The following is a 15,731-nucleotide window of genomic DNA, read 5'->3' as shown; positions in this document are numbered from 1 at the left end:
AGGGGCGAGGAGGAGCAGTCGGGAGAGGGGTGAGGAGGAGCAGCGGGGAGAGGGGGAGCAGGAGCAGCGGGGAGAGGAGGAGCAGGAAGAGGAGGAGCAGGAGCAGCAGGGAGAGGAGGAGCAGGAGCAGCAGGGAGAGGAGGAGCAGCAGGGAGAGGAGGAGGAGGAGCAGCGGGGAGAGGGGCGAGGAGGAGCAGCGGGGAGAGGAAGAGCAGCGGGGAGAGGAAGAGCAGTGGGGAGAGGGGCGAGGAGGAGCAGCGGGGAGAGGAGGAGCAGTGGGGAGAGGAAGAGCAGTGGGGAGAGGGGCGAGGAGGAGCAGCGGGGAGAGGGGCGAGCAGTGGGGAGGGGCGAGGAGGAGCAGTGGGGAGAGGAGGAGCAGCAGGGAGAGGAGGAGCAGCGGGGAGAGGGGGAGTAGGAGCAGCAGGGAGAGGAGGAGCAGGAGGGAGAGGAGGAGCAGCGGGGAGAGGGGGAGGAGGAGCAGCGGGGAGAGGAAGAGCAGTGGGGAGAGGGGCGAGGAGGAGCAGCGGGGAGAGGAAGAGCAGTGGGGAGAGGGGCAAGGAGGAGCAGCGGGGAGAGGAGGAGCAGCGGGGAGAGGAAGAGCAGTGGGGAGAGGGGCGAGGAGGAGCAGCGGGGAGAGGAGCAGCGGGGAGAGGAGGAGCAGTGGGGTGAGGGGGAGCAGTGGGGAGAGGAGGAGCAGCGGGGAGGGGGGTGAGGAGGAACAGCGGAGAGAAGGGCGAGGAGGAGCAGTGGGGAGAGGAGCAGCAGTGGGGAGAGGAGGAGCAGTGGGGAGAGGAGGAGCAGTGGGGAGAGGGGTGAGGAGGAACAGTGGGGAGAGGAGCAGCAGTGGGGAGAGGAGGAGCAGTGGGGAGAGGAGGAGCAGCGGGGAGAGGGGTGAGGAGGAACAGTGGGGAGAGGAGGAGCAGTGGGGAGAGGGGTGAGGAGGAGCAGTGGGGGGGAGGAGCAGCAGTGGGGAGAGGAGGAGCAGTGGGGGGGAGGAGGAGCAGTGGGGGGGAGGAGGAGCAGCGGGGAGAGGGGTGAGGAGGAGCAGCGGGGAGAGGAGGAGCAGCGGGGAGAGGAGGAGCAGCGGGGAGAGGAGGAGCAGCGGGGAGAGGGGTGAGGAGGAACAGTGGGGAGAGGAGGAGCAGTGGGGTGAGGAGGAGCAGTGGGGGGGGAGGAGGAGCAGTGGGGAGGAGGAGGAGCAGTGGGGGGGAGGAGGAGCAGTGGGGGGGAGGAGGAGCAGCAGGGAGAGGAGGAGCAGCGGGGAGAGGAGGAGCAGCGGGGAGAGGAGGAGCAGCGGGGGGAGGAGGAGCAGCGGGGTGAGGAGGAGCAGCGGGGTGAGGAGGAGCAGTGGGGGGGGAGGAGGAGCAGTGGGGGGGAGGAGGAGCAGTGGGGAGAGGAGGAGCAGTGGGGGGAGGAGGAGCAGTGGGGGGAGGAGGAGCAGTGGGGGGGAGGAGGAGCAGTGGGGGGAGGAGGAGCAGCAGTGGGGAGAGGAGGAGCAGTGGGGAAAGGAGGAGCAGTGGGGGGAGGAGGAGCAGTGGGGGAGAGGAGGAGCAGTGGGGGAGAGGAGGAGCAGTGGGGGAGAGGAGGAGCAGTGGGGGGAGGCAAGGAGCAGCAGTAGTTTAACAAAATAAAAATCAAAACACTAGGTTTTTGATGTTTTTTTTTATTATAATAGGACAGGACATGAAAAGGCACAAAAAAAATTAAGTACAAATTAATAAACCACCATAAATGTGGATGAGGTCATGTAATCGGTTCCCCATTATTATAATGGGGTGCATATATTTTGTCTGCATGGTTGTGCGGTTCTTTGACATAAGAGTGCAGAAAGCCGCCCCATCCGAAAGTGACAGCGCAGCCCCAGCACAGGCCATGGGGACGACGTCTGATGGTAAGTGGCTACCAAAGAGATCAGCGGCGTCACCTCATGTACTACGAGGCGGTAAACGCTTATTATAATGGACGGCTGCGGCCTCGCACTGACGTTACAGACTGAATATTCTCATTGTGCGCTTTTGTATCAATAACATGATATAGTGGTGACATGTAGGACGTCGGTCACACCTGCGCTGGGTTCTGACCACGATACAATAACAGACCCTAGTAAAACTCTGTGCGGACAGTCGGGGGTTACTGGGATCCATCATTCAGAAAGCAACCCATGAAAGTAGTGTCATGCCCCTCCCCCATAAGCATGATTTTAGGTGAAGATGCCCAGTATAATACATTACCATTCTCTGGACCCCACAGAACTGTGGGGGAGGGGGCAGATTCTGCCGGGTCGGCCATTAATAAAATCCCTGCTGAAGCTGAATTAAGGCACGTGGGTGACACGGATTACAGGCGACGCAAGACCAGCGCATCTTATTAACACCAGGCAATTATTTCGAGTACATGTTGCAGAGGCTCGTCCTGATACCGCCTGGATATACAGTAATATATAGCTTATCCCTGCTGTATACAACACTCATCCAACCCCAATGGCTCTCAGCGAGGTCATCGGAGGGGCCAGGCTTGTCACATGGATGGGCGGCAGGAGGAAGCCGCTGCTCTCTGCCGGAGATATCAGCAGGTCCCCAGAGCTCAGTGAGTGGGGTAGGCCCGGGTCCCTGGAGCTCAGTGAGTGGGGTAGGCCCGGGTCCCTGGAGCTCAGTGAGTGGGGTAGGCCCGGGTCCCTGGAGCTCAGTGAATGGGGTAGGCCCGGGTCCCTGGAGCTCAGTGAGTGGGGTAGGCCCGGGTCCCTGGAGCTCAGTGAATGGGGTAGGCCCGGGTCCCCGTGGCTCAGGGAGTTGAGTAGGCCCAGGTTCCCAGTGCTCAGTGAATGAGGTAGGCCCAGGTTCCCAATGCTCCAGGTGTGGGGTAGGCCCGGGTTACCGACGCTCTCGGCAGACAAGTGGCTGCTGTTTTCTATCCGGACCTTCACTCGCTCCAAAACAGGAAGACAAGGGCTGGAGGTTGTTGATCGTAGACTTGCCAGAGGAGCAGAGAGTCCTGCGAAGGAAACACAAGAATAACTTCAGTCTCCAGCAGACAACAATGGCTCCGGAGGAGAGGAAGCCAGAGCCACAGGAAAAGCCTGGAAAGCAAGAGGACAAGTCCAAAATATTGCTTTGAAGGTGCAGGGTCACTGGTGGGGGGGGGGGGGGGGGGGGGGGGGCGACTTGTATATCTGAGAATTGTGAATATACCATGCAAGCCGCTGTATACAGCCATATACTGGTGTGTGGGAAAAGATTCAGAATAACCTGCAATGCACTGACTGAAATCCCTGCTCAGTCAATGATGAATAAACTCTATATTTGCTGCATAGGCTTTGACCTGAAGAAACAGCACCACCCCTGTCCATTGGCTGAGTCAGATATTGCAGGTCAGCTTTATTGCAGTAAATGGGGTCAGCTGCAATACCACACATAACCTGCACATAGAAGTGGTGCTATGTATGGAAGAAAGTAGTCATGCTTATCTAAAGGACAATGACAGGGCACGTGGTGGCTGCAGCTACAGATTGGTGCATGTGAATGCTCACAGAGGATAGCTGCAGCAGTCCTGGATTACTGGAGGATGGGCAAGTAATAGACTTTTGTTATTTTAGGCCATTTGCAGTGGTGAAGTCAGGATGTGGAAGTCAGCCCTATATGCTGAAGCGTATGCACCAAGCTCCTGAGCTCCTCCTAGTGGCGGCTGCAGGTAGCCAGAACCTCTCTCTTTAAGGACATCACAACAATGCAGGAGAGCCTTGACTCTGCACAGTCAGTGTAAAGCCGCAGACTACCGATCCTCCTAGAATACAGCCTGCTAAGGAGCCCTGGACCCACCCGACACCCCAACTAAAAAGGCAGGGCTCAATCTGCCCATTGTATTCAATGCGAAGCTGCGACCGCAGCATCGAGTGGCAGCGGGGGAAGGGATTAACATCGGTGTACAGAATTGCAAAAATGTCAATATGAGCTTTTCTGGCCCGGTCATTAAGTGGTTAAAATGTTCCTTCCTGCCATTTCTAGCTAAAATCTGGGGTAAAGTGAAGCTTAAAAATCACCCAACAGAGTTTAATTCTCGTAATCCAGGATCAGGCGGTGTAATCTCTGGGCCAGAAATAAGAAGAATACTCCAAAATCTGGAAGTAGAAAGTTCAGGAGGGTCGGGGCCGAAGTTATACAGAGCGGTGGGTCACATGGTAATATACGGGGTAACATGGTGGTGGCTGGGGGGTTAGTGCACTGGCTTGGAGATTAGCGTGGTGGTTCGGGGGTTAGTTCAGTGGTGCAGGGGGTTACTGTGGAGGCTCGGCGGTTAGCGCGGTGGCGCTGGGGTTAGTGCACTGGCTCGGGGGTTAGCGCGGTGGCGCTGGGGTTAGTGCACTGGCTCGGAGATTAGCGTGGTGGCTCGGGTGTTACCGCGGTGGTGCAGGGGGTTACTGTGGAGGCTCGGCGGTTAGCGCTGGGGTTAGCGCGGTAGTGCAGGGGGTTAGTGCACTGGCTCGGGGATTAGCGCGGGGGTGCAGGGGTTAAGCACGGTTGCTTTGCAGCGCAGGAGTCCTTTGTTCGACCCTACCCCAGTACAACACCTACGAGGAGTTTGTATGTTCCCCCCGTGTTTGGTGGTTTCCTCCGGGTACTCCGGTTTCCTCCCACCCTCCAAAGTCAGGGATTTTAGATTGTGAGCCCCATATAGGGCAGTGTATGATACTATATCTGTAACACTCTGTGGAATACGTTGGCGCTATAAAAGTGACATGTTACCTGTAGTGAGCGGCGGCCGCAGCTCTACCAGTTTCTCCCGAGACGCTTCATGGCCTGATTTTGCGGCTCTTTCAAAATGTCTCAGAGCTTCTTGTCTGCTGGCCGGGACGCCGAATCCTCGTTCGTAACACACGCCCAGATGGAAGCGACTCTGCAGATCCTGAAATAGGGGGGCAGCGATATTGATGAATTAAATAGAAGTGAAACGTTCCATCTGCACATGGTGTCACCTGGTGCGGAGGTTCCAACCAAGTAACCCCAAAATGGCGATCTCTTATAACTGACTTACGTGAAGTATAACGGACCCCGCGTGTGGTAGAAGGCGGCCCCCGCGTGTGGTAGAAGGCGGCCCCCGCGTGTGGTAGAAGGCGGCCCCCGCGTGTGGTAGAAGGCGGCCCCCGCGTGTGGTAGAAGGCGGCCCCCGCGTGTGGTAGAAGGCGGCCCCCGCGTGTGGTAGAAGGCGGCCCCCGCGTGTGGTAGAAGGCGGCCCCCGCGTGTAGTATAATGGCGACCAGCTGTAGTATAATGGCCCCCACATTGTCCCCATGTGTAACCTGTGTATCTGTCCCCCCAGCACAGTGACCCTTATCCCTACCCACAGTGTCTGTAACGGGACAAGCCCCCCGATAACCCAATATAACCCATATACTACACCCCTGCACATACAGTGAGGGCGCCTGCACCAGTTCCTTACCCCATTTTCAGCAGCCATCCAAAAATATCTCGCTGCTTTTTGTGGATCGGAATGGGATTCCTTACTATAGAAGACGCCCAGATAGGCCTGTGCCTGCAGAGAGAGGAAAGATGGGCAAAATTTAAGGAAAGCAAAAATTTGGTTTTGTTGCCATTTTTTTGCATTTGGGAAAGCAAAGTAAATGTCGTCAGTAAAGAAGGCCAAACCACTATAGTGTATGGGGGTGTCCTGACTCAATGTCATGGCATCAGATATCAGAGGAAAGAAATATGGGGAGGGCGTATTGGATTTCATACATGATCCCCCCCCCCCCCCCCCCCCCCCGGAATCAGCCATAACACATGCACACATTAGCTGGGCCAGGCATGCAGGTGTATAGGGAGACTGGTGTGTATATATAGGATATCCAGCTCTTAGGGTGGGGTATTACGGTGACAGATTTGCCCCCAACCATCATGGAGGCCTTTCGTATGACTACACCTTCCTCCGTCACTGACCTCCTTCACCCCCGCCTGAGCAGCTTCTTCCAGCATAGTCACTGCCGGCCGGGCGTCCTCGGGTTTGGCGTTCAGGAGATAGCGTGCGTAGCGATATTTGGCTTGCTGGTGCCCCCCTCTGGCAGCCGAGAGATACAACGCCGCGGCCTGGAGGAGCAAGAACAGACACATAAGAACTCTGGATGGACTTAAAGGGGTTGTCCCGTTAAGTGTCTGATCGCTGTGGGCCTGACCCCTAACAATCAGGAGGACAGGGGACCGAAACTGGGGCTCCATTCACTTCTATGTGGCCACCAGGACTGTAATCCGTGCCCACAAGCCCATAGAACTGACTGGAGTGCCGGCCACACAAACGCAACGACGTTCCATTCACAAGGAGGCCTCTTTGGCAATTGGGCCCCATTCTGTACACTTGAAGCCATTTCTAAGGCTTTAGAGAAGAGAACGTTGCGACCGTGAGCTAAATACAATGTATTGACTCCTTTATAAGTAACACCCCGCGGTGATAATCCTATAAGTGAGGGATTGTGGGTTATAAATCCCCTGCCCTCCCCCTCCCCCGGGGATATGAGCACGTACTTTGGCCATGTCCTTGCCGACACCTTTCCCTTTCTCGTAGCATACGGCCGCGTTGTACTGAGCCTTGCCGTATCCGGCCTCTGCAGACTCCAGGAAGAACTTGAAGGCGGTTTTGTAGTCTCGGCCGTCCCGTGCGCTGATGATACCTGCAGGAGACAAAGCGGATCTCCAATAAGGATCGGCTCCGGTAAGGGGACAGTTGTGTCATAACTCCACGGCCACCGGTCTGGGATATTTACCAAAGATATTGAGCGCGGTCGGCACGCTGCTCTCCGTTACGTCCAATAGTCGCGAGGCGGCGCCCTGAAGAGAGTCTCCAATTTCTTCCTTTGGTTCCAATGGCTAAAAATACAAAATGAAAAATCCCAACATTGCAGCAAGTGCAGGCCCCGCCCCCTCGCCCCGCCTGAGCCCGGACATCCAGATGGATCTGCATTAATAATAAAGCCATCATTCACTATGAAAAAACCGCACCATACGCCCCATATAACCCCGTCATCAGTGCCGTTACCTCTGGAGCCGACGTCTCGGCCTCTCTAGTGTCAAGTTCGCATGAAGAGCTGAGACCAAGGAAGTCGTCAGACTGAGAATCTCCTGGAGGAGGAAGGTCAAGAAGAAGATTTGTGATAAATCTAATAGCCCCAGGGGGCAGATACAGGGGGGGGGCTACCTCCGGGCTTACCTTGTTCAGTCACATGATGGGCTCGACCACTAGAGGACGCTGTAGAGGCGCCTTGTATGGAGGAATCTGCATCCTGCTGGTTGGCCTCACTCTGCAAACGCAGCTCATTCCAGGTACGAGGGGGGACGGTTTTTGGCACAATGTGACTTTTTACGGCTTTACACACAAAAAGAAAAGAATTGTGTAGAATAAATGTAACATTATAACAGATGTATCTATGTGAGATAGATAGGAGATAGATAGATAGGAGATAGATAGATAGGAGATAGATAGATAGGAGATAGATAGATAGATAGATAGGAGATAGATAGATAGATAGGAGATAGATAGATAGATAGATAGGAGATAGATAGATAGATAGATAGATAGATAGATAGATAGATAGATAGATAGGAGATAGATAGATAGATAGGAGATAGATAGATAGATAGATAGATAGGAGATAGATAGATAGATAGATAGATAGATAGATAGATAGATAGATGATAGATGATAGATAGATAGATAGATAGATAGATAGATAGATAGATAGATAGATAGATGATAGATAGATGATAGATAGATGATAGATAGGAGATAGATAGATAGATAGATAGATAGATAGATAGATAGATAGATAGATAGATAGGAGATAGATAGATAGGAGATAGATAGATAGGAGATAGATAGATAGGAGATAGATAGATAGATAGATAGATAGATAGATAGATAGATAGATAGATAGATAGATAGGAGATAGATGATAGATAGATAGATAGGAGATAGATAGATAGATAGATAGAAGATAGATGATAGATAGATAGATAGATAGATAGAAGATAGATGATAGATAGATAGATAGATAGATAGATAGATAGGAGATAGATAGAAGATAGATGATAGATAGATAGATAGATAGATAGATAGGAGATAGATAGATAGATAGATAGGAGATAGATAGATAGATAGATAGATAGATAGATAGATAGATAGATAGATAGATCAGCACAATGGTATATACAGTAGGTACCGGCTCACACTTACAGAGATTGTTGTACGGGGACAGAGTTGTCAGGATCTCCTCTAGGTAAGTGCGCCGGGGACTTCGCTCTTCTCGAGAACTACTGGTGGAGCAATGGAATGAGATCTGTCGGGCCAAATGCAGGAAAAAGACGGCCGCGGCACCCTAAAAGAAGAGATAGTGCAGTATAATATCTGCTATTAGCGGACGCTCCTTCCCCAGGGGGGCGCTGTGATCAGTCGGACTTGCTGCAGCATTATTGTGGAGTTATGTGCTCTCCTCTGGAGCGCTAACCTCTCCTCAGTGTTTTCTGTATGAGCAGCGGGTCAGTCTCACAGGCCTATTGCTTACACGTCCCGGTAACATACTGTGTGTATATATATATATATATATATATATATATATATATATATATATATATACCGTGCACTTACCACCCCAAAGGCATCCAGCATGGAGCACTGCGGCAGCTGACCGGTGCAGAACTGAAAGTTCCCTTTTTTCTTCTGCCTCTGCCCATTCTGGCCGCCATGTTCACCCGCGGACTGGGAGCTGTAACTGGAAAGCAGAAGGAACGTTATCCGACCATTGGGGTGAGACGTCAGAGGCCCCTCAACTGAAAAGATCCCGGGTAGGATAAGACACGTGTGATACTGGAGGCGACCACTTGGGGCGCTGGTGAATAAACCTCACACTATACCCTGAGGATCTGGATGTGACCGGTTACTATAGGACAGAGATAATGACTTTGTATAGAACACATGACTTCTACACCCGATGTTGAAGCCTTCTATACCACGGGCCTACCCTGGTGCAGTTTGCATTCCCATAGAATGATTCCTACAGGTGATCAGCAGGGGTCCCAGGGGTTGGACCGCCACAGATCTGCAATGCAAAAATCCCAGGAAACCCCTTTAATCTGATACTGATTTGCTCCATCCTCATCGGGTGATCAACTCAAGGGAGGGAGGTTAACAATCCTGCTGGCGTACGGCCAACGTTGTCAGGAGGCGGGGGAGGGGCATATTAGCATTAAGGGGACGGGAGTGGAGGAAGTGCAGAGATATGACGTTATTTTCTATGTTTTGTATCCCTTTAAGACCACATAATATTGGTTTACTTTCTTGGGACATTTCTCCCTTCCGCTCGCTTTGGGGCGTTATTTGGGACAAGGCCAGACAGAGCATCAATATCCGATCTGCAGGGGTCCGACCCCCGGGACCCTCACAGATCACTTGTACACAGTCCCATAGACTTCAATACTAGGCCCAGATAATCCCTTTAAGAGTTGTTAAAAAAACAGCAAAACCAATACAACAACCTAATCTATACTATAATAGTAAGGCGGCGTTCACACTACAGTCCGATGCTAAGGCTGCACAAGATTCTGCACAGACATTAGCAGCGGACACTGACGGTAGTGTGAACGCTCCCTAACATGAAATCCACTAGAGAACACGGTGAGTATTGTGCAGGCGGCGGAGTCAGTGTGCGCCGGCTGTAGGGCGATGTCTGGGCGGTGACGCTGCGGTTACACAATGGCAGGTTTATAACCTCAAAAACAAGTACGAAAGTGAGACCGAGCCGAGTGCACGGTGCAGGTAGGACAAGTTGCTAAAGTCAGACATTCCACCTGACCCTGTATACACACATGCATGCTCAGCCAGCCATATACTACAGACAGCTATTCCACCTGACCCTGTATACACACATGCATGCACAGCCCAGCCATACACCACAGACAGCTATTCCACCTGACCCCATATACACACATGCATGCTCAGCCAGCCATATACTACAGACAGCTATTCCACCTGACCCTGTATACACACATGCATGCACAGCCCAGCCATACACCACAGACAGCTATTCCACCTGACCCCATATACACACATGCATGCTCAGCCAGCCATATACTACAGACAGCTATTCCACCTGACCCTGTATACACACATGCATGCACAGCCCAGCCATACACCACAGACAGCTATTCCACCTGACCCCATATACACACATGCATGCTCAGCCAGCCATATACTACAGACAGCTATTCCACCTGACCCTGTATACACACATGCATGCACAGCCCAGCCATACACCACAGACAGCTATTCCACCTGACCCTGTATACACACATGCATGCTCAGCCAGCCATACACCACAGACAGCTATTCCACCTGACCCTGTATACACACATGCATGCTCAGCCAGCCATACACCACAGACAGCTATTCCACCTGACCCCATATACACACATGCATGCACAGCCCAGCCATACACCACAGACAGCTATTCCACCTGACCCCATATACACACATGCATGCTCAGCCAGCCATATACTACAGACAGCTATTCCACCTGACCCTGTATACACACATGCATGCACAGCCCAGCCATACACCACAGACAGCTATTCCACCTGACCCCATATACACACATGCATGCTCAGCCAGCCATATACTACAGACAGCTATTCCACCTGACCCTGTATACACACATGCATGCACAGCCCAGCCATACACCACAGACAGCTATTCCACCTGACCCCATATACACACATGCATGCACAGCCCAGCCATACACCACAGACAGCTATTCCACCTGACCCCATATACACACATGCATGCTCAGCCAGCCATATACTACAGACAGCTATTCCACCTGACCCTGTATACACACATGCATGCACAGCCCAGCCATACACCACAGACAGCTATTCCACCTGACCCTGTATACACACATGCATGCTCAGCCAGCCATACACCACAGACAGCTATTCCACCTGACCCTGTATACACACATGCATGCTCAGCCAGCCATACACCACAGACAGCTATTCCACCTGACCCCATATACACACATGCATGCACAGCCCAGCCATACACCACAGACAGCTATTCCACCTGACCCCATATACACACATGCATGCTCAGCCAGCCATATACTACAGACAGCTATTCCACCTGACCCTGTATACACACATGCATGCACAGCCCAGCCATACACCACAGACAGCTATTCCACCTGACCCCATATACACACATGCATGCTCAGCCAGCCATATACTACAGACAGCTATTCCACCTGACCCCGTATACACACATGCATGCACAGCCCAGCCATATACTACAGACAGCTATTGCACCTGACCCCGTATACACACATGCATGCACAGCCCAGCCATACACCACAGACAGCTATTCCACCTGACCCCATATACACACATGCATGCACAGCCCAGCCATATACTACAGACAGCTATTCCACCTGACCCCATATACACACATGCATGCACAGCCCAGCCATACACCACAGACAGCTATTCCACCTGACCCCATATACACACATGCATGCACAGCCCAGCCATATACTACAGACAGCTATTCCACCTGACCCCGTATACACACATGCATGCTCAGCCAGCCATATACTACAGACAGCTATTCCACCTGACCCCGTATACACACATGCATGCTCAGCCAGCCATATACTACAGACAGCTATTCCACCTGACCCCGTATACACACATGCATGCTCAGCCAGCCATATACTACAGACAGCTATTCCACCTGACCCCATATACACACATGCATGCTCAGCCAGCCAGCTATCCACCCTATACACATGCATGCAGAGCCATACACTGCAGACAGCTATTCCACCTGACTAACAAAGCGAGCGCTGCCAAAGCTCTCACAGGTCACCTGACACATTGCACAATATCCGGAGATTACAACACAGGGGCAATGTCAGCGCCGGCTGCGACATCTGTACAAGAAAATATCACTTTGGAACGTAAAGAACTGACGCGTTTCATAGCCCTGCACAAAGAGTCAAGGACACCGAGGGGAATACGACTTCAATATTGGCACCAAATTCCGCCCAGATTTCACCTCCCTTTGTACTGGATGGGGGTCAGAGATCGGGGAAATAAACAAGGGGCCAGATTGAAGTTGCTGCAAATCCTTCGTATACCGGTGCGCGGGCCGCTCCGCTGGTTGGGATCATCATGGCTGTAGGAACATCCCCTTATACCCCACAGGTATCATGATGTACTAGGCCTCATCCACCTACCTCCTGCCCCCCGCATTCTGCCCCAGAGGAATCAGCGAGGAAGGGTTCAGGGCTTCGGCCTCGCCATGTACACAGCCCTGGACGTTGGCTGCATGGAGGCGGGTCAGGGCTGAAACAGAAGAAAGACATCATAAACTCAGTGTGCGGTATATGGCGACATACGATGGAGGCGGAGACACGGTTATGTATAGAAGATGTTATTAAAGGGTTAATCAATACTAAGGGGCGATATAGTGTCTCCAATATATAGTCCGCAGTATCGGAGCCCCTCGCCGTTACCCTCCCTCTGTCTGACTGCAGGGTCCATGATTGTGGATGACTGTACCGGTGCAATGCAGACACGTATAGGTGAGGACTGTAAATCTACTACCGTCCTGTACATTGTTGTCATCCTGTGACGGATAAGAGCAACGGACATTAATAACAATGATGGGAACCTGCCCTAATTCACTGGAGGGGGGGGGGGGCTCCATACACATGAAGTGGCGGTATTATGTATGGTATAAGTACAATCTATGCTGTGCGTGTCCTCCTGGGATACCCCATACAATCCTCCTTAGAGTGTAAGCTCCTATGGCGAGGACTTTGCTCCTTTTGCACGTCTTATGTTGGCGCTGTATAAGGACGGATTAATCCTGCCACTGGTGCAATGCACTGAAGGCCTGCTGATGGTGTCAGGTGGGTGGAGTCAGAGGCAGGCTAGGGGGTGTGGCCGAGCCCTGACACACCTGATTGGACACGCCCATTTACTTGACACCACCCACTTGCCAATAAAGAGTCAAGCAGCAGTTTCTCAGGAACGGAGGGGACTACAAAAAATAAATAAATAAAAAATGCAAGTGCGCCGGGGTCAGCGGAGGGGCCCCTATTAAAGGGGCGGCCGGGCACCAGATTCTTCATCATGGCCAGATTACCTGAGTGGGAAGAGCTCAGGACATGCTGAGACTTGTAGTTATAGGTTGGTCACTGCTGCCCTATAGAGGCCACAGACAGCCAGACCCATCACTGCCACCGACTAGCAATCAGATCTGTGGCCGATTGGATCTTACTGTCACTCCGTCCATATGTCTGATGCAACGGCCAGAAAAATTGCGCCACCTACAGCCCTCCAATCTCTATGAACAAGGGGTAACAGGGAGTTATCCGTTCATCACGATCAGATCGATGATAGATTGTAAGCAATCGGATCGGTCATCGATCAGTGTCGGCATTCCACCACTAACTCCGCCTCCTCTAAGTTGCATAAAACGACACAACAGCAGGAGAGCAGCGAATACCGGAGCCCGCCATGACCCCCGACAGCTGTGACACTCACCCCTGGACAGGAGCCCCGGGATCCGCCACATCGCCGCCGTCGTCCCGATCACAGGACTTCAGTCCCCACTGCGCATGCGCCGCTCAGCTGCTTACAATAGAGCTTAGAAAGTGAGAGTACAGCGCGCAGAGTGACCTTGAAAGTGGGCGGGGCCGGAGGACTGGGCCGAGTCTCGATGCGGCAGCGGCCATGTTGGAGTCTGGCAATGTCTGGATTTCTTTTATTCATTACTGCTTATTAGTTAGCCATTACAAAGGTGTCATCTACTGAAGACTAAAAAGTTTTTTGTTTTTTTTATATTAGATTTCTTTTAAGAGAGAGTTGAACTTTCTATAGACATGTGGTGTGAACAGATGTTGTAGCATCACCGTGCGGTTTTTTATGACTAAAACAAATTTTTAGTAAATTTTGACTGGGTCAGTGAATATGTCTTTTACCCCCTAGCAACTATTATTTTTGTAAGGAGAAGGCCCGAGCTGTCCCTCACATGTCACCTGTGATGTCAGGCGCCTCTCCTGAGGTTGTTGAGTTCATGTGCGGTGGGGACTTCACATTCGACAAGCCCTGGAGACCAGACAGTGGAGGGAAAAGGGGGGCACCAAATTACCGGGGGACAGGTCACACCTGCGCTCGGGTGTCCACTCTTTGGGTCCACTTGGGGACCCGAAAATGGAAACCCAATAGGCTTAAAAAGCAGTGACACACAGAAACGCGTGCGCGCCATAAACTATACTGACTGTGCACGGTCGTGTGCATGAGGCCTAAGGGTTATTCCATCTCAGTCACGGTGCAGTGCGGATCTCTGTCTGTATCCTGCGCCATTCACGCCATGAAATCTGACATAGAATGGAACCGCAATGTGAACACAGCCGAAACTAGGAGAGTCCTGGAAGGACGGCCTTCACTCTCATACCAGTAAAGATTGCAAAATTGAGAATGACTTATGGACACGGCTGTAGTCATGTGCGGGTACAGATGGTGCAAGGCTAGCATGCGTGTGGAGTCCTTGTTTTCCATGAAATCTATAAATAGATGGGACTGAGCTGAAAAAATGGAACAGGAATGGGACCCGCTCCGTATTCTGCAGCTCAGTCCTACAGTCCCCACATATGAACCACAACTGTGCGGCACTAGGACTGCTGATGGTGAGTCCGAGGACACGTCATGTATCGGTGGTATAGTCTAAGGATATCCAGCCATTAACCCCTAAGTAAGCTCAGGACATTGAAGCCTTCTCCTGCAGACAGGACACTAATGTCACCTTTTTGGGGCTCTGACCCCTTCCCACGTTACCTATCAGTAATGACGATCGGCCCAATTTCACGTCCTGATTTTTCTCGCTACCTTTTGTTGTCTTTTTCTGAATGCTCTTGATAATTTTATTGCACAAAATCTCTGATCTGAATTTAATTTTGCAGAAATCCGCGGTGCAGGGTGGGAGCATGCCATCAGTTCTGTCCCCCAGACTCTCCTCTCCTCCCCAGCCATGTTCTTAGACTTCTCCTCCTCGCTGTCTCTCTCCGCTAATGACCTGAGATTGAGATGTCACCGAGCTGCGGAGAGGGAAGGAGAGGTGGATTGATATCGGCTCTGACAGCAATTATCCTGATTATGGCAATGGAGCGCCATTCTGCCACCAGCAGGGGTCTACATGTCAGGGGAGGGGGCTGCATTCATTCAGCCAGAGATTTCCCTAGGGTGACGAAGAGTAGAGAATGTAGCAAGTGTCACGCTGCCTCGGCTCCCTGGTATCATGTAATGTTCTGTGTAATAAACACGGAGCACTAATGGCCGTCAATGAGGCCGCGGGGTCTTAGTGCTTTCTAATATATATATATATATCCATAGGTCATGAATCACATATACAGTATAACATCAAACTACAAGACTAATAGACAATTTTTGCAAATTTCTGCTTGCGATAGATTTGCACTGAAGGGTTTCCCATAATACATATACTCATACTTGACTTACGAGACTTTGATATCAACCACTGGGAACCTAAATGTTTCTGGATGGGCGGGGGACTGCCTATGAATTCTCCCATATCTCTCTCTTTCTCTTTTGCCTCCCAGGGGGCAAAAATTAGGAAAAGTCCTCTTCCTGTCCATTTTTGTGACTCGAGGCCATCCATGCGATTTATGGGTCCAT

The 15,731-nt window shown here is 51.8% G+C and overlaps 1 protein-coding gene across 1 annotated transcript; it reads right to left on the bottom strand.

Moving 5' to 3' along the window:
- Positions 1 to 1,680: 1,680 nt before the first annotated feature.
- DELE1 (DAP3 binding cell death enhancer 1) lies at positions 1,681 to 13,655 on the bottom strand. The gene is made up of 12 exons (XM_075275427.1): positions 13,581 to 13,655; positions 12,266 to 12,374; positions 8,626 to 8,749; positions 8,215 to 8,356; positions 7,192 to 7,347; positions 7,021 to 7,103; positions 6,749 to 6,851; positions 6,510 to 6,655; positions 5,931 to 6,077; positions 5,434 to 5,526; positions 4,740 to 4,899; positions 1,681 to 2,991 (listed from the first exon to the last, which is right to left on the bottom strand). Exons 1-12 carry the CDS (start codon positions 13,609 to 13,611, stop codon positions 2,468 to 2,470), a joined length of 1,818 nt encoding a protein of 605 aa, XP_075131528.1. The 5' UTR covers positions 13,612 to 13,655; the 3' UTR covers positions 1,681 to 2,467.
- Positions 13,656 to 15,731: the final 2,076 nt, after the last annotated feature.

The sequence above is a fragment of the Leptodactylus fuscus genome, chromosome 5, assembly GCF_031893055.1.
Source record: "Leptodactylus fuscus isolate aLepFus1 chromosome 5, aLepFus1.hap2, whole genome shotgun sequence".
Lineage (NCBI taxonomy): Eukaryota > Metazoa > Chordata > Amphibia > Anura > Leptodactylidae > Leptodactylus > Leptodactylus fuscus.
Note: the sequence above shows the minus strand (reverse complement) of the source record. Positions and strands in the feature narration are given on the sequence as shown.